This window comes from Asterias rubens, chromosome 2, assembly GCF_902459465.1.
Source record: "Asterias rubens chromosome 2, eAstRub1.3, whole genome shotgun sequence".
Classification (NCBI taxonomy): Eukaryota; Metazoa; Echinodermata; class Asteroidea; order Forcipulatida; family Asteriidae; genus Asterias; species Asterias rubens.
In genome coordinates, this window is record NC_047063.1 from 19,484,006 (window position 1) to 19,503,051 (window position 19,046).

The 19,046-nt window shown below is 40.3% G+C and overlaps 1 protein-coding gene across 3 annotated transcripts; it reads right to left on the reverse strand.

Moving 5' to 3' along the window:
- Positions 1 to 127: 127 nt before the first annotated feature.
- Positions 128 to 18,962, reverse strand: LOC117287546 (protein tyrosine phosphatase domain-containing protein 1-like). 3 transcript variants are annotated; one of them, XM_033768197.1, is made up of 14 exons: positions 18,945 to 18,962; positions 17,501 to 17,615; positions 10,150 to 10,489; positions 9,149 to 9,229; positions 7,970 to 8,085; positions 6,945 to 7,045; positions 6,363 to 6,478; positions 5,283 to 5,372; positions 4,611 to 4,710; positions 3,478 to 4,143; positions 3,159 to 3,188; positions 2,352 to 2,453; positions 1,548 to 1,637; positions 128 to 987 (listed from the first exon to the last, which is right to left on the reverse strand). In XM_033768197.1, exons 3-14 carry the CDS (start codon positions 10,374 to 10,376, stop codon positions 358 to 360), a joined length of 2,349 nt encoding a protein of 782 aa, XP_033624088.1. In that variant the 5' UTR covers positions 10,377 to 10,489; positions 17,501 to 17,615; positions 18,945 to 18,962; the 3' UTR covers positions 128 to 357. The 3 variants fall into 3 exon arrangements, with proteins under 3 accessions (XP_033624088.1, XP_033624087.1, XP_033624090.1); XM_033768196.1 differs by lacking the exon at positions 18,945 to 18,962 and having other exon boundaries at positions 17,501 to 17,638; XM_033768199.1 differs by lacking the exons at positions 17,501 to 17,615; positions 18,945 to 18,962 and adding an exon at positions 13,872 to 13,903.
- Between the last annotated feature and the right edge of the window lie 84 nt (positions 18,963 to 19,046).

Genomic DNA, 19,046 nt, shown 5'->3' on the forward strand with positions numbered 1-19,046 from the left:
TTCAGGATCCTATTCAATCATTGGATTAGTCGAGTCATAGGCGTACAACCCATGGGGACAACTTTCTCTAAAATTTGGGCAAAACAGCTTGAATTTGTTACTTGCTTGTTTGGTGGACCATTTTTCCAGGTTTGAGTAGCTCAGGTCAGGCTGGTGATTTGTGTAGTTGTGTCAACAACTCTGGTTGAAGATGCCTATGATTTGCCTCACAGTAACGGCCGATAACATCTTTACAGGTTATTCACAATAAGTTGGTCTATAGATCTAAGTATTCAAAACTTCAAGCAATTATCTACAAAATGAAGAAACTTTTTCAAAGTTTCCCACAGAGAAAATCCATTCAGTCAAAACTCGACATCAGAAGATCGGAGGTAAAGTCGATTTCCTTGGCAATGGGGTGGGTTCATCGCTGCTCCCATCTGCCTTGGAAATCAAAGGTTTTTGAATACCTCTTAGTTTTCTTCTCTGTAGATTGTCTTTCAAGAGGGCCTTGGAGGAGGGGTCTGAGCTACAACTCTCTCCGGTATCTTGACCAGGATGAAAACCTCTTGCATGGTCTCTAGGGCTCCCTTCACTACCCTCATCTGGAATCGAAGTACCCGCCAGTTTGTTGAGCCTTTTCTTATCTCTAGGGGCTTTCTTATGAGTTTCCTTAGTGGGCGAGTTTTGGGCCCTATTGTTGCTCACCGAGTACACACTTGAGTCTTGGGAGTTCATAGAGAGTGTATCATCCACATTAGAGGATCTTAAATAAGATACGTACATCTTAAACATCACCAGGAGATTATGGAGTGAGAAAGTGTCTTCACCATCCTCACCTTGCTGTTCGGTGGAATGGTCCTCGTCCACTAGATGGGCTGTTGGAAGGTGTGTTGAAGCTTTGATGATTCGAACCAGGATGGAATGTTCCATTCGTTGGAGGTGGGGCTGGTACAAGGGAAGTTTGGACACTGTCTTCAGAATACAGTCCAGTGTGTGTTTCACACTCTACAGAGGGAAGGTGTCACAAAAGAAAAGATCTCGTCAAATTTGATCACTGTAACATCTCCAGTGACATCCGACCTTCATTACTCTTCTTGAGGCATGGTGGACACTATAGGGGTGTACTGTTTGGTTTGGGTGTAAACAATCTGATTTACCAATGTCCACCATTTATCAAATTGAATATGTAACTGACAATGTCAGAACCAGACACACTAGATTCCAGGGCCGAATCCAGGGCTCGGCCTAATACCGTCGAATTCTGCGCTTACGATCATCATTCTCAGTCAACTGTGCAAGCGCCGAATTTATGCGCTAGGTGCGTTATTGAAGAAACCCTAGTAATGTAGAGTACACACGCCCATTCCCTGTTAACCCGTGAAATTGGCTTGACTTAAGGGCGGAATTCTCTACTTCAGTGAGTACAGATCCTTTGCTTACAGTCTGACAGTAAGCAGAGTCATAAAATTGGGCCCAGTAGAGTCTTGACATTTTAAAGAGTGTACTTGCCAGCCTTCAAGAGAAATAAATAAATACGAAGGAACAAGAAAACTATTTTGACTCACTCTATTCAAGGTCTTGAATGCCACTGCCGGCTCATCCTCGTCAAAATCTGTTTCCAACTTCTTGATGTCAGCCTTACTTAGAAAAGGTTTCTATTAATAGAAAAGAAACAAATCTGCATAATAGTCGTTGAAAGGACACACAATATTTCATGATCAAAGAAGTGGAGGTTGGCAGGTCACCTAGCAACAGGAGGTATGGCAACAGGTGGGCATGCAAAACAACCAACTGGACTCCAAGAAACTGGACAAGAAAAAAAGGGCAACAAACATGACAAAACAGAAGATGGAGAGATGACCTAATAGTACATATAGGGGCATCCAGTAGCAATAGACAGTGCAGGATAGAGTGAAATGGTAAATTGGTGAAGAGGCTTTCATCCCAAGTGGAGTGATATATGCCAGACAGACAGACAGACAGACAGACAGACGTACAGACAGACAGACAGAAATATTTCATTTTGACACCAAGAAATTCAAAATAATCCCCAAGGCCTCAGGAGGTAACCACCCATATCAAGAACAGGAAACTTTGCCATTTTCTCCTGCCACAAATATCCCCCACTTTTCGGGAAAGTTTGGTTTTTGAGGTACAGTGCTCTGTGCACTTTGTTAAAAAAAATAGCTAAGAAAAACATATCATCTGGATTTAGAATAGCTTTTGTCTACATGTAAATTAACAGCTTACTTGTGGTTGTTTTATCTGTTGATTATCAGTGGTGGTGGTTAGAAATATTTGTTTTTATTTGTTCCAAACAAATGCAAAAGATTTTGACTGAATAACGATCACAAAGTTTCTCTCCCAACCTGCAAGTGTTCAAGCCATGACCATAAAAGCATCGCGAGGACGAATGGGTCCTCTTCAGTAGACACAATCTCCCAAGCTGACGTGCTGCGATTTATATTTTGCTGCAGGGAATAAAGCAAATAAATACTTGCAGAATTTGGGATATATACATTGAAGTATTGGCAGAATGTGTGATTTGACTAATGCCAAATAACCTAAAAATGTTCATTGGTTTATGGTCCCAAACAGACCAGGATTTTTTATGACCAAATTGTGGACCTCAAACTTTTTTCAACTGTCGCGCTAGTAAGTAAAATTTAAAATGCGTATTTTAAAAAAGTCCCACACTTAAAAGTTGTTATCAAATTTTGTTTAGCCGTTTTGCATGCTATTGCTGCATGCTGTTACTGCTACATTATTCAGTGCTTCTAGTAGAATGGTTGCAGTACATGATCTGGGGCACTCTCACATAGTCAAGTGAGTACGATTCTTGTAAGCTTAGCTGAATTAGTTTAGTTTATCTACGATACTTATATTAATTTTTAATTTATGTTACTTTTTATTTATTATTCAACAATAAGGAAAAATTGACTGGAATGGGATTTAAAACCTGCAACCTTGCGATTAACATGCCGGCATTCTCCCAGCTGAGCCATCCGCGCTATCGGGGCTAGATGGCCATTAAGGTGAACTAACCGCGAGGTAACAGGTTCAAATCCCTTTCTAGTAAATTTGTCTTCTTCAACCCAGAATTGTATCAAAATGTACCCAGTCAGTTTCCCTTTTGTCGCTTATTTTCAGTATAAATATTTAAACGTATTTCTCACCTGTAATGAATCTACTCGACGTTGGACGCTCTGGAAAAAGAAAACAAGAGGACAGCTTTTAATTTCACTTTACAATTAGTAAACAACAACAAGTGTCTGAAAATAAAGTCAAAATAAATATGAATGCACCATGTTGCTGAACTTAACATAAAAACAGTGAAAGGACAAAAGTGCTCTGACCGGGACCTGAACCCACACTGCGGTGACTTAACCACTACAACTTGAATTTGATGCTCTAAACCAGTTGGCCAAGACACTCTATCTAATAACGATAAACAAAGTAAGAAGACCAGGCCCTGCCTGCTTTGAAGACTCTTACCTGCAATACATGTGATAATTCATTCTGGTTGGTACCGGTCTCTAACAATGATGCATCAAAAGCCATGGCTGTACCGACCCTCAAAACATCATCGCTGCCTTGTGAATCATGAATCAATAACGTTGATAACGTCAACGAGGAACGCTTTGTCATCGATAGCGACACCCGCCCAGAGGAACTTGAATTAGCGGCCTTTAACGTCGAGTGAGCGTTACCGTGACTCCTCACAAACTGAGCGTTCTGTCGCGGGGAAACCTCAGCGGTGACACTACGATCGTCATCTGAACTAGAGACACTCGATGCAACGCTGCCATTGTTGGTGTTACGTCGGTAGTCCAGCATGGGACTAACACGCCCTCGTAATGCAGACTCATTGGGTTGAGGGATACCTAGGCTGTCCTGGGTAACATTCTCTAGGCTACTGCTTCTCTGTCTCAGTGGGGGTAGCTTGTTATTAGTAGGTACGTCATTCACTCTTCGCCTATTCCTTGGGCTTCCCGGGTTGTTACTTTGTGATTCTCGCTGGCTTTGTGATTCCCTCTGGCTTGGGAACGCACCTGGTGCTGTTTTCTTTAACATATCTATGTTCTCATGACGTCCTCTCGGTTGCTGGTTAGTCACACAGGAGGCAAGTACACTTAGTCGATTGCACACAACACACACAATCTACAATAAGAGTAGACAAATAATCACTGATATGCAAGTTGTACGCAGTTCAAATAAAATCAAATCAATCAACATTTATTTCCATACAGACACAATATACAAATACAAACAATAGGATTTTACAAGACTGAAAGGAGGCATGGCCCATTAAAGGAAAGCTAGTAGGCTGGGATGCCTTTACAAAACAATGGATACTAATAATCTGTATCCCTTATAGAATATATCTGAACCTCCATTTCTACAAATGCTTTTAGGTGCTTACACATAAAAAAAATGTTCAGTAAAAAAAATGTTTTATGGTTTGTTTTTTAAATGTGGTACATGTTTTTCTTGATGACTTTTACTATGGATGGAGCTGTACCAGTGATAGATGGGTATGATTCGAGGAGAAGCTACGGGCAAATGAGAGAGACTATTACAAAATTGTTACATATCAAATTATACATCAACCAACAAATTATCCTGACCTTTGGTAGATGTTTTAATTCTCGAGCCTCGTAGCCATGCAGCATTAGCTTCTGTCTGATCAGGAACTGGTCCAGAGTGAAAGGGTACGCACAAGGATCACTTCAAAAGATAATGAAAAATATAACTTGTTAAAACACTTATATGAAAAATATATCAATCACATGAAAAGTATACTACATTTATAACACACACATGAAAAGTGTTGAAAGTATAGTATATAAATATGAAAGTATTTATACACAATGAGCATGTCTTCTGGGATTGCGACTGACCAAAACAGAAAAACAGGTCCCCCTTCAAGTCACTCCTAGGCCCCCTTCTAGTCACTCCCAGGCCCGAGGTTGTGCTCTAGTGACCTCATCATCAAGAGAGGGCACTGTAACAAGTCAAACATATCTAAGTTATTGCCCCATATGCAAACTATTTCGTGCAAACTATTTCGTGCAAACTATGTGCAAAAGAAGCACTTCTAGTTCATGGTGGCGCAAATCTCATGCACAAAACTAGTTATAACCCCGCCTGACTGTGTCTCAACCAACCAGCATACAGAAATAGCACGAGGAGATAAACGCATACATTAAGAGTGATGAACAATAAAAGTAAATTATTTCAAATATCTGCAAGTCCAAGAGTGACTTTCTTCAATAACTGCAGGTATCTCATCGACTTACCATAATGAAAACACAACCCTGAATGGAATGAGAAACTTTGCAAACTGCTGGCAACATTCAATCTGTCCAGGAGTCTGTATAGAACCAGCTCTGCAGATAAACATACAATGAATCTCGCATTATATTGTTATTTTCTTTTTTATTTATAAACTCTAGTTGCCAAGCAAAGGCGTCTCAATCAATCAATCAATCAGTTTATTTCCACAGTTTCAAAATCACAATCAGTATCAAATCATAGGCAATGTAAGTTGGAAATTAAGAAATAAACAGTTGTTTGATAAGATTAATTGAGTGAATAATAAGCATTGACATTCGTGAAACTGTGGGGGACCCATACAGAAGCAAAGCTTGTAAGGGTATGGTTCCCTGAGCAAAACACTGTACTTGCCAAGAACCCAATGGAGAGAAGATCAGGAAGAAAGTTTCAGTTTTTGATCTGGGAGGAAAACCACAGATAATTGTTCTTAAGGAAAGCCAACACAACCAAGTAGGGAAAACCCTATCCGCATAGTACTCTTGGCGGGATTTGAACCGGGGTCCTAGAGGTTGAAGGCGAGGAACAATACCTCTACGCCAACCAAACCACATCAAAAATTATCACTTGAAATAATTTTACCTTTGAGAAACAAACTGACAACATTTTGTACAGTACCAATGGTGTGTCGTGGTTCCCTGGTTCTATAGTGTTCGGTGTATGGGTAAAAACCAAAACTAATATTCTTTATCCCCAATGCAAATTTAACATCTCTTATATCGTTGCGGTACCCGCTGCCAAAACATAGGATTCGAATTGCCTCTAGCCACCGGGCAACCTCGGTAGTCTAGTTGGTAAGACACTGCTCTAGAATTGCAAGGGTCGTGGGTTCGAATCCCACCCGATTTACATGCCTGTGATATTTTTTCACAGGACTCGGGGAAAGTACTGAGTATACAGTGCTAACACACATCGGGGTATGGGTAAAAACCAAAATTAAAAAGTTAATATAGTTTTCAAGTTGTACCATCATTCAAGAACATGTCAAGTGGTCTTGATCAATACCTTGAAGACTATATCGATTCTGGGAATGACCTGATGCTTACCGTTTTTCTCGTACAAACTGTATTGCGTTATCCCCTTCCATTCGTTGCTCATATATAAGATAGCAAGCTATAAGAACTCCTGTACGTCCCAGACCGGCATGGCAATGTACTGCAACCTGTCATAAACAATTAACATACCATCAAGTTAGTACCAACTGAGTAGGGTAGGAAAGGAAAGGAGGTGGGGGAGGAGCAATTCCAACTTCAATATATCAATCATAACCTTACAACCCCTTTTTCAATGTGGTATTTCTCTAACTGGGAACAGCGAATGACAAACGCAGAGCTGTATGGAGACTTGCCAAGATTAAGTGATAAGATCAGGGAACGGGGAGTTAAGATTTGCTGGGCACTGTAGTAGGAGCACGGAGTCTGCATCAAAACTCATTCACTGGAAACCAAAACATGGACGCAGGAAATGTGGTAGACCAAAGTTGACCTACTTGGATCTTTTGAGGATAGACACCGGACTGGAGACAGCAGAGCTACGGACAGCAATGCAGGACAGAAACCTATGGAGAGCCAGTACAGTTCATGAACACCACCCAAATTAAACTAAACTAAACTAATAAAGAGACCTACCTTTCCTTGTTTCAAGGCGAAGGACATAACTTTGACCATGTCCAGAATGGAAGGCAGAGAGCGTATACCGTAGTCATCCCAACCAAAGTTATAGAAAAAGACTGCAAAGATAATGGAAGGTTTGATAGAGAAATTATCAAAAGGTAGTCGAAGTGCAACAGATACTTATAACCTTTACCTTTTTTGTATTCCTTACCTGGGAGTGGGAGTGTCGTGGGAGTGTCGTGGGAGTGTCGTGGGAGTGTCGTGGGATCATGTCGTGGGAGTGTCGTGGGAGTGTCGTGGGAGTGTTGTGGTCGAGCGGTAAGAGCACCGAATTCAAACTCTAGTGTGTCTGATCAGCAGAGTATGGGTTCGAATCCCCAGCCGTGACACTTGTGTCCTTATTAAGCAAGACACATAACCATTGCTGAGCCTTCGGATGGGACGTAAAGCTGTTGGTCCCATAAGTTGTGTAAACGCATGTAAAAGAACCCAGTGCACTTATCGAAAAGAGAAGGGGTTCGCCCCGGTGTTCCTGGCTGGATTGGCAGCATTTTGCGCCACAGCACCTTGTAAACCATTACATGGTGCTCAAGGATTAGGTCTTATACCTCAAAATTCGCCCCACTCCTTGTAGTACTAACACCTGGCGCTTTGTATCCTTTGGCAAAAGGCGCGTTATAAATACGGGTATTATTATTATTATTATTTACCTGATTCGAGACGTTGAAATTCCATTCATATTAATCTTAGTTACCCTCACTTAACTTTTGATGAGTTCACAACTAACAAATATATCTATGGATGACATTGGAGTACAAATAAAAAAAGCAAGAAGTTAACATAGTCTGCACCATAAACAAGTCGCAGCTTGCGCAAATTTAAAACAAAAAAGGGCCATCTTCAAAGATTGCGCCCAACACATTATACAACATTAAGTATGAACATCAGGGCACGAAAGTCTTTACAAGTTCCGCCATGCAAAATCAGTTTGAAACACAGGAGAGACACAGTCAGGAAGTTCAAGCAAGCAATGCACTTACCATCTTTTTCCATAAACTGTTGAGGTTCATATGAGAACCCACTGCTCTGCAGCGGATTGCCGCAGCTGGAATGCTCCCCTGGTCTCTGGAGGTTGATTACTGACTTGATGCCATTCCTAGTTTCATAAATATTGTTTGTTTTCTTTTAGTACATAGTTGAGAAATGAAGACAAGAACAGGGTTTGATCAGGGCCCAATTTTATAGCGCTGCTTAACAGCCGATTTTGTACTTACTGCGCAATGCAAATCCATGGTGAATGGCAATATGGTCGCCTAATTTTCTTGCTGTGAAATACGCTTGCACCTTAGCAAATTTTTCTGCTACAGTAAGCAACAGTAAGCACAAAAATTTGCTTACCGTTAAGCAGCGACATGAAATTGGGCCCAGATGATCTTAATAGATGTTACTTTGGCCGAAATACACTGATGATGGGTCGACGTAGTCTAGTGGTTAGACTGCAAGACTTGCAATCACAAGGTTGCCGGTTCAAGTCCCCCAACTAAATGCTGATTTTATAATGGCTAGAATAAATAGTATGGTTGCTAGAATACCGAATCACAATTTCTTGATTTGTGCAATTCATAATCATAGACGTTAAACCATTGTTTTTTTGAGAGAGAGATTTGCTGTTACCAGCTTGGTGTTTATATCCCCTTGTGGGAGTTTAATAATATACTAATAGTAACACCATTTATATAGCGCCCAGGCCTGGAATTTCACGGAGGCGACGGAGGCCATGGCCAACGTTGCCCTTGTCTTGGCCTTGGTGCCCTTTCAAAAATTCCCCTAGACTTTAAGATTTTCCAATGGAAGTGCCCTTTTAAAAATGAAAATGGCCTTGCCCTCTCAAAGATGAAATTCCAGGCCTGAGCGCCTTTTCCTGAGGTTGCAAAGCGCTCAGAGAATGAAAAGAAAAAACAGCAATGGGAATAAAAAATAAAAAATCAAGAGGAAAACCACAACCAGGCAAAGCCTGTACACAGCATTGAGCCAAAGAAAATTTTGCTGATTTTCTTTTTTCCATAACCACACTTCTCCCTCGTAAACTGATTCTCAAAATGCTTTATCGAAAGCTGCTGTACAAACCAAGTAAGTTTTTATTGCCATTAATTTTTAGAGTGATTAAAGCGTAAACAGGACAGTTTTAAGGACAATTTTAAATAAATATGAGCACTTACTGAATAAATTGTTCCACGATGCTGAATTTCTCTAGTGCTTCTGATGATGGCCTAGCCATTGCTAAAATATCATCACCAACCCTGAAAAAACAAATCATCAATAAATGTTTTAAAAAGTGATTATTACTGCAGATGCTCTAAATACAGCATTGCAAGTTACTTTTTTTCATTTCAGCTTATTTTAGTTTCCTTTAATTCATTTCATTTATTTTGGTTGTGAAGCCAAGAACCTAATCACTTTACAGCCAAGAACCAAAGACAGAGAAGATGTTTCAGCTTTAAATGTAGAAGAAAACCCTTGAGAATGATTCCAAGGGAAAACCCACAGTCAGGTAGGGACTGAAAACCCAATCCACTGCAGGATTCAAAAGGGGCTTCTGTAATCCAGAAGATTTGAAATTCCCTTCATAAAATGGCCCTATTGTTACAGAAAAATTGTCTTGTCCTCTAAGAACTGAAGTACCAGAGGTAGATTTCACAAATGGTAGTCCAAACTTACAGTATGATTAGGACTAGTCCTGTGTAGGTCGCTTAAAGGCAGTGGACACTATTGGTAATTACTCAAAATAATTATTAGCATAACACCTTACTTGATAACGAGTAATGGGGAGAGGTTGATGGTATAAAACATTGTGAGAAACGGCTCCCTCTGAAGTGACGTAGTTTTTGAGAAAGAAGAACTTTTCACGAATTTGATTTTTAGACCTCAAGTTTTGAATTATGAGGTCTCGAAATCAAGCATCTGAAAGCACACAACTTCGTGTGACAAGGGTGTTTTTTCTTTCATTATTATCTCGCAACTTCGAAGACCGATTGAGCTCAAATTTTCACAGGTTGGTTATTTTATGTATGTTGAAATACACCAAGTGAGAAGACTGGTCTTTAAAAATTACCAATAGTGTCCAGTGTCGTTAAGATTATAGTAAGAACAAGTTACTTGTAGTAACTTGAGATAAGACTATAGTCTTAACATCAGGTCCGAAGCTTTCAACCAAACCTACCAAGATGAATTTAGTCCATTAAGTGCCATTTCTTGCTCTGTCCACCTGGCTGGGGTGTCATGTTTGCAGTTCTTTCCTCCACAGAACATGGCACACTGCCAGGGGCCTGGTGTAATCTGCCTAACGGTGTTTGATAGCTTGCCATACTTAGCCGTTGGTCGTTGGATTGAGCTGATATGGGAGCCAGACTCCGAGGGATGTTGGCTGTCGACTGTGGAGGACTTCATCTTGATGAGGATGCTGCACTTGTTAAACTTGTGAGAGTCTTGGGGGGGGGGGTTACTACAAGGAGCAGGCAGGACACCACGTTACCTCATCACAGCATGGTTATCTTGTATCCCTGTAGAAGAAGAGTACAACATTTTAAAGAAAGAAAATTTCAAGTTTGAATCAAGTTTTAGGAAGTTACGCTCAGCACAAATACAATAGAATGTAGGTTTCTAGCTAAAACTTAGAGGGAATGAATTTCCATTTCCGCAGGTTCTGTTTCCACAAGTCACGTGAAATTTTCTGTTTTATTTTTTACTGGGGCCAGTTGGTGATTTGTGAAAGTGAGGTTGGCAACAGAAAATCACTGGCTCTAAAACTTCATGCAATATATGTTAGTTTCCACATTAATACGTAGATATGCTTCAAGTCAAGTTCACTGCTGGCCAAATCCATAATGTTAAAAGATAAATCTACAAGTTTTCTATTCTAGTTGATAACATCATTTTAGAAATTCTTCCTGCAGAGCTGAAGAACACTTGCGAGACGTCACTCAAGATTCAAAATCCTTTGAATACTTGTCTGGGGAAAATTCTGATTCGCAGCCACCAGTTGTGCAATTTTCATATGTATGCCTAGTAGCTTCAATTCAAACTATAATAGTGACCTCTTCTATCTCGCTGGTATACAAGAAAGTGCTCAAGCAGTGGAGCACAAACAAGAAAAGGTGAAAACTACTTGAGGTTTAACAGATACTGACAATGCATAGTGGCGAGGTTTAACAGATACTGACAATGTATACTAGCGGAATAGATAGCAACCTTGCACACACCAGGTGTACTGCACGGTTGCAATCAATCTTGTACTGCACCGAAACCAACAAACTAATCCCTTGTGCATCCAATTAATACAGAATACCTCCACCCCCGTCACTAATTAGTCAAAATGCATTGCTCTCTGAACAATCTATGTGGATGGAGACGAGAAACTCAGGCAAACTGATTATGTACCAGTATAATGTAAACAACAGAGTCTGAAGGATACTGCAATGAGATGACGACTTGCCAACCAAAGGATGAGATGGGTTGCTATGGCAACAGGAGTCTGGAAGACTGTAGTCGAGGGTCCACTAGAACCATAATGATAAATATAACTGGGCTTGCTGATGTTGTTATGATATTCACAATGTTATACAGTGTACAGCTGTACAGTGTGTGAGTGCTATGGGCATTACTCTTGGCTACTTATTTAACACGTTTAAAGGATGGACATACCTTTGTAATTTATCCACAAACTAATTCCATATATAAACCTACTTGGTTTTAAAACATAGAGAGTATGATATTATAAGTTATCACACAAGCGCGAGTGGAATACGGAAAAATATAGCGCTTCTGCGTCCCATATCCAACGACACACAATACGCATGGTAGTGATATTAGCCGTGCAAATAGGTTTTTATCACCACTCCATTCTGCCAATCTGATTGGAGGATTAGCGCGTACTTGAATAATTATTATAGAACATTGTTAGAAACGCCACCCTTTGAAGTATTAAGAGAAAGATGTCATTTTTCAACAAAACATTTGAATCTGAGAAAGGCTTCAGGCATGAAGCCTCTGAAGCCTTTCTCACGCATCTGAAAACACAATTCTATGCAACAAGGGTGGTGGTTTTCTTCTTATATCTTGCTACTCTGATTTTCAATTCAGCACAAATCTCCACAGGTTTGTTATTTCAAGCATGTGGAGATACTAGTTTTTGATTTGACAATTTGTTTTACCAAAAGTATACCCTGACTTTAAATTATATGACGCTGACTTTCTTTCAGAGAGTAGCCCGGCTGGAATTGTTGACATCTGTGTTGATACAACAGGGCTCGATTTCACAAAGCACTAAGATTCATCTTAAAGGTATACACTATTGGTAATTGTCAAAGACTAGCCTTCACAGTTGGTGTATCTCAACATATGCATAAAATAACAAACCTGTGAAAATTTGAGCTCAATCGGTCATCGAACTTACGAGATAAAAATGAACGAAAAAAACATCCTTAACACAGTTGTGTGCATTTAGATGGTTGATTTCAAGTCCTCAATTTCTAAATCTGAGGTCTTGAAATCAAATTCGTGGAAAATTACTTCTTTCTCAAACACTATGGCACTTCAGAGGGAGCCGTTTCTCACAATGTTTTATACCATCAACCTCTCCCCATTACTTGTCACCAAGAAAGGTTTTATGCTAATAATTCTTTTGAGTAATTACCAATACTAGTGTCCACTGCCTTTAAGATGATATGTCAATAGTGGTTTGTATTGTGACATCTCATTTTGCTTGGCAATTGAGATTGATACACATTTAAGATCAGTCTTGGCTTTTTCTTAAATCGGCCCGTTGGTTGTTTGGTATGAAGCGCCACTGTGTGCATTCAACAGATATCAATAAGAAATTGCCTGTGGGCCAACTCTTGTTCTCTCAAAACAGTGAAAGGGTAACATTCAGAAAAATAGTATTTATCCCTAGTGAAATAACAAAAATTAAAGCCAGGTCCAACGTGGCAAATTAACAGGCAACTTGGAGGCTACCAATTGCACTGCATGCAAAAAGAACACTTCGCTAAACAGACATTCGTCTTAGAACCTTACATGCACTGTCCTCAAGAAAATGGGAATTAACATTATTTTTGAATGTTTGTTCCTCTTGAGGCTTGCCTGGAACTGGTTGACTGTAAATTGCCCTGTGTGACATGGTCCAGATTAATTGCAGTATATTCAAAGTGGCCTCTCATAACCGTGCCTAGTGGTCTAGAGCTCAGACATCGATATGGGGGGGGGGGGGGGGGGGGGGGGTGTAACAAAACAAGGGTAAGTGGCTGCAAATGGCAACAAGATTTGACCTACTCAACAAAACGGGGCAAGTAGGGGGTAAAACAAAAAACAGCAAAAACACTTGAGTCTGGTTTATAGTCGGTTGCGCGATGGTTGTGCGATGGAATATCTTGACACGCGATCCTAATAAATACAGTTTATAACTATCGCTGAGGCCTAAAAACTGTGTTGTTATGATCACCCATCAGAATTGCCATGCGGCGACCATGGTGCGACTGACTATGAACCAGCTTTTACCAAATTTGTTCAAGAAAAAAATGAATGTGGCTTGGAGTATATTTTTAAACAAAAAATCTGCAAAATTAGCCAGATTTTGGCATGGTGACTGACATAAACAGGAATGAAAAGCAATTGTTGATAATCATATTGATTGACCTCTACTCATTGCTACTGTATACACTGCTCCGTCGTCGTACATGGTTAACGTCAATACTTAAAGAGAGGGTCCAAGGTCAAATTGACTTTGCTGATGCACTCATTTTCCAATAGATAGCGATGGGTCTGTAATTATTAATTTTGGTTTTTACCCATACACCGATGTGTGTTAGCACTGTATACTCTCTTTCCCGAGTCCTGTGAAAAAATATCACATGCATGTACCCTTGCACTTCTAGAGCAGTGTCTTACCAACTAGACTACCGAGGTTGCGCGGTAGCTAGAGGCAGTCCGAGTCCTATGTCTGTAACCCTATCCTGGGTCTGTAATTCCTAAGAAGAATTTCTGTGCTTGTAATAATCTCTCAATTTCAACACCATTTTGATTGAATATAATAAGAACTGGTAAATGAACTAAAAATTTTCTGTTCAAAAATGTAGAGACCATTTAATTGGAATGCAACAAAATCAAACCTTTTTAGATTTTTGTATTTATTAACATTGATCTTATTGTGTCAAACTCTGGTGTTTCTGATCAGCAAAGTGTGGGTTCGAATCCCCAGCCGTGACACTTGTCATTTAGCAAGACACATAACCATTGCTTCGTCCTTCGGATGGGACGTAAAGCCATTGGTCCCATGTGTTGTGTAACGCATGTTAAAGAACCCAGTGCACTTATCGAAAAGAGAAGGGGTTCGCCCCGGTGTTCCTGGCTGTGGCTGCTGTATGCGCCATAGCACCTTGTAAACCCTTAATTGGGTCTCAGAATTCATCACTGCAATAACATATACTTTCTGAAAGTTTGTATATATATATGAGTACCTTGTTTGGTAGATACGTGCGCTATGTAAGACTTCAATATTATTATTATTATAATTGCTTCCCTTCACCCAGGAGTACATGAGTACATCTGTCCGTGGCAGAGATGGTTCTTGTGATTGATTGAGCTTGGTGTGCTAAAGACTTGACAGTAAAGGCTGTTATGATGAACTCCCAGCTAACTGAGAGCTAGCCGAGAGCTAGCCGAGAGCTAGCCGAGAGCTAGCCGAGAGCTAGCCGAGAGCTAGCCGAGAGCTAGCCGAGAGCTAGCCGAGAGCTAGCCGAGAGCTAGCCGAGAGCTAGCCGAGAGCTAGCCGAGAGCTAGCCGAGAGCTAGCCGAGCCGAGAGCTAGCCGAGAGCTAGCTGAGATGTTGTTTAAAGCTAGTGGACACTATTGGTAATTGTCAAAGACCGGTCTTCTCACTTGGTGTATCTCAACATATGCATAAAATAACAAACCTGTGAAAATTGAGCTTGATTGGTCGTGGGAGTTGTGAGATAACTATGAAAGAAAAAAACACCCTTGTCACCCAAAGTTGTGTGCTTTTAAATGTTTGATTTCGAGGCCTCAAGTTTTAAACTTTATGTCTCAAAATCAAATTCATGGAAAATTACATCTTTCTCGAAAAACTACGTCACTTCAGCCGTTTCTCACAATGTTTTATTCCATCAACCTCTCCCCATCACTCATTACCAAGTGAGGTTTTATGACAATAATTATTTTGAGTAATTACCAATAGTGTCCACTGCCTTTAAGAAATTAAATAATTGGCTCAGTGACTGGGGTAGTATAGATGCTCATGGGCTGGCACTTTCCACTGTTATTATACATGAGTGAAATTAAAAGTGCAGATAGCAACATCCCCTTTCACAAGATTGATGTCTTAATATGACATTATTGACCTCTTGTAGACGATGAAATCATCCCTGAAAAATGGGGGGGGGGGGCCATCTTTTCCACCATTTTGGGAGTCAATTCCTATGTGTACATTTTTTAAAGGCCTGTTCTCATCTAAAACAATCTCATTTCACATTTTCGCATAGAATGTCAGATGTAATAAGCTGCATCTGTCCAATTTGTGCCTGCATACATGAATGGACAATAATAGTTTCTTTGACAGGTTGTTATTTCCATTGTGAACAAACTTTTATTTGAGAATATCATCAGAGCAAACAATAGAAAAACCTGAAAGACGCAAACAACAATCTCTCACTTACTTCACTTTTAAAAAAGTAGACGTACTAAGTTTGTGACTGAGATGCATGAGATAAATTAAGACTCCTAAGAATCATGTATCTTTGGTTTTGAAAAGCCCTACTTTACAATCTGGGGGTGTTCCATTGGTTTTATTTTCATGTTCATGAATTTGATCTTAGTTATTGAGAAAACAAGAATTTGTGAAATGGAGAAATCACATCATGAACTCAGTCCCAACTATAGTTGGGCAATTCTAAGTTGGGATGAAACAGGGGTGCTGGACATACTAAAGCTTCTGACACTATGCAACAAGGTCTTTGCCGTGGTGCTATTTGAAATGTTTTAGGTCAAGTACTCATTTGACGAGTCATAACAAAATAACGAAGCTCACTTGGTTAAATGTGACACTGTTTTTGGTCATAATGAGTGGGAAAGTGGCAAATGGATTACACATGTACATTATTCATCTGTTCCAAAATTTCAGTACAACTGAATGTGTGTCTAGTTACTGCAAACAAACTCCACAACAATCAGGCACTCCCTTTTACTTTTAATGTCTAGGCCCCCTTAAGAATTGAAAGACAGCCATGCCGAGTCCTTGTTCTATTTGAAACTGTAAGACTCTTCTTCTTATTCCTTATAAAGTGCAGCCTTCAAATGGTTGAAGATGTACGCACTGCGTGTGAGCGCATGTGTTGACTTACAGGCCTGTATGCTTCGTTTTTGAAAGGGCAAGGGCACCAAGGCATTTTCTCTTTGGCAAAGGGCACCCTATGAGGAAATTGTAAATTTCTACTGTAACATTTCAAGGGCACCAAGGCAATGACAAGGGGCAACGAAGGCAATCGCCTCCGTTGCCTCCGTGAAGCATCAGGCCTGGACTTAGGCAACAGGAATTTGTGTCAGGTACAGATAGAATTAAATTCCACAGAAGTACTGTCCCTGACATTTCTCTGCCAGTAAGTAAGTAAGTTCCATTCAACCGTTGCCCTTTGAGAGACTGCAGCACTCCTCTTTGTTTGGATGTAGGTAGTTGCGATAATCGTAACCCGCTGTAACCCTCCATCTTCGAACCATCAAGAGGATGGAAGGTTATCTTAACTAGGATGATTGTAGGGTGAACAAAGGAAATTGAAGACAATTTCCTTGTAATGTAGAGATTAGACTGCCTCTTTCGAAATTAGCTTTGGAACAGCAAGAGCGACCCTGTCACATGGATGGACTCACAAAAAGCAAGCCTGTCTATCTAGATCATAGATGACCATGCTTTCCTCCAAAGATTTCGCTCCAAGGTTGTCGATCAAGGAACAAATTAATGGTAATTAAATATGACTATTAATTAATTTTATTAATTATATAGGCCTATGATTATGATGAGGGTTACTCACTGTGGCTAGGCTACTGCCACTCTTTTTACTTGGTAATTTCTCTTCAAAACTTAGACTAATTCTATGGGTAAAAAAGACTATTATAATATTAGCTTACTCTCCAATCATATAGGCTCCTCCTACACTACAATTTAATACATTATTTTTTGTAAAAAAATCCTCATAAAATGTAGTTGCGATAACAGGCCTGATCTGATACTTCACGGAGGCAACGGAGGCAAATTGCCTTGGTGCCCTTGAAATGCTCCAGTAGAAATTTACAATTTCCTCATAGGGTGCCCTTTGCCAAAGAGAAAATGCCTTGGTGCCCTTGCCTTTTCAAAAACGAAGCATACTTACAGGCCTGCGATAACCAGCGGCAAATCAAATGACAAAAACAAAAAACGTTACACAGCAAAAACGCCAATAACAACCATTACAAAAATGGCTATTTTCATGAAAACCATGACGTGTACCATGATCACAAAACATACTTACATTTTTTCTTGGAGAAACAATTGCAAATTATTCGGCAGAATGACTTGATTAACCCTCAGCCGAGATGATGTCTTACTTAGCTGCCATTTGTTTATCTGGGTCTCCGGCCTATGTACTAGGAATTTGTAATCAAAACGATGTGGCTTCCCTCGTACCCACGGAAACAAGTCAACTCGTACCCAAAACCCCTTGTAGCGTTTGTTGGTGTGGGGACGAGGCGAGTGGACGAGTCCGTGTCGTCAGCACACGGTGAGCGTGAGGCATGGCGATTGTAGTCTTTGATTCAAGACGTTTTGTACCTAGGTAACACTCTTTGAACGAGCACACATAATGCCACGAGCAGAGTATCGCAAGAGGAACGTCATGCACCAAGACTAAGAAATAAGACGCTCCATTTTTCATCTCCACTCCGTATCCTTTGGCCCCAGCACGTTTTATCAAAATCTTTCGAAAAAATAGTCGTATTCTGTATCCCAATTATTTTTTAATTACACTTAAAGGACAGAAACATTTGCCCATGCAATTGTTATCCGATAAATGTTCATTGTTTGTTTTATCCTGTCATCAACTTCCTTTGTAGTGCATCAATTATGTCCTCTATGCAATACTATCCGGAGGACATGATTGCATATGCAATCATGTCCGCCGTACGGTTTTGCATATGCAATCGTGTCCGCCCGGACGCTGCTGCATAATGCAATTGTGTCCGCCCGGACACATTTGCATGACCGCCCGTGCAAAACCGTCCTTGCAGTAAACTAAACTAAAGTGCATTATTATCATGAAAGACATGGGAAATGTTTGGCCGTTGGGTATTCGCTGCAATCATGAAATACGTGAATACTCATGCTGCATCAGGTTCACTGCATGCACATTCGCTTACACATGTACATGTCCGCTATGATTTTTGCATCCCCGGATACGACTGCATATGCAAAAGTGTCCGGAGCGGACAGTATAGCATAGCGGACTGACACCGACTTCTTCTTTTTTTATAAGAACTGCTGTAGTGCATGAAGTTACGCCCTCTTCCGGATTAACTGTAAATTATTGACCAACGGGCATCGCTTTGGTTGCCCGAGTCTCCGAATTTAAATTAAACTGGTCCCCTGGATAAAGTCAGGTACTAGCTTATTTTTTATCATGGAGTGTTGTTTTAATTGTAAATTGACTATCGAGTTATGCGAGGTGTATAGACCTTTTCGCAAATACCGGGGCGCGCGCGTAAAGCTTGGAATTAGGCGCATTGTGGTCTAGCTGGTATCCAAATTTGATCCATATATATCCCACAATGCACCTCATTCAACAGTCTGCGCTTGCGCATTGGTATTTGCGATAAGGTCTATGCAATATGTATGCAGCTGATTTTGTCTTCTAATACTGTTTTATTTAGGTTTACATTTTTTCATCATGCAGAACAAATTATCGCTGTCAAAAACCATACTTTTCACCAAAAGAAAACGCTCAAAATCCACATTATGAAAAAGGGGCCGGCCAGCCTCGCTCAAAAAAAACCAAAAAAACATTACGCGCCCCGCGCCGCCGC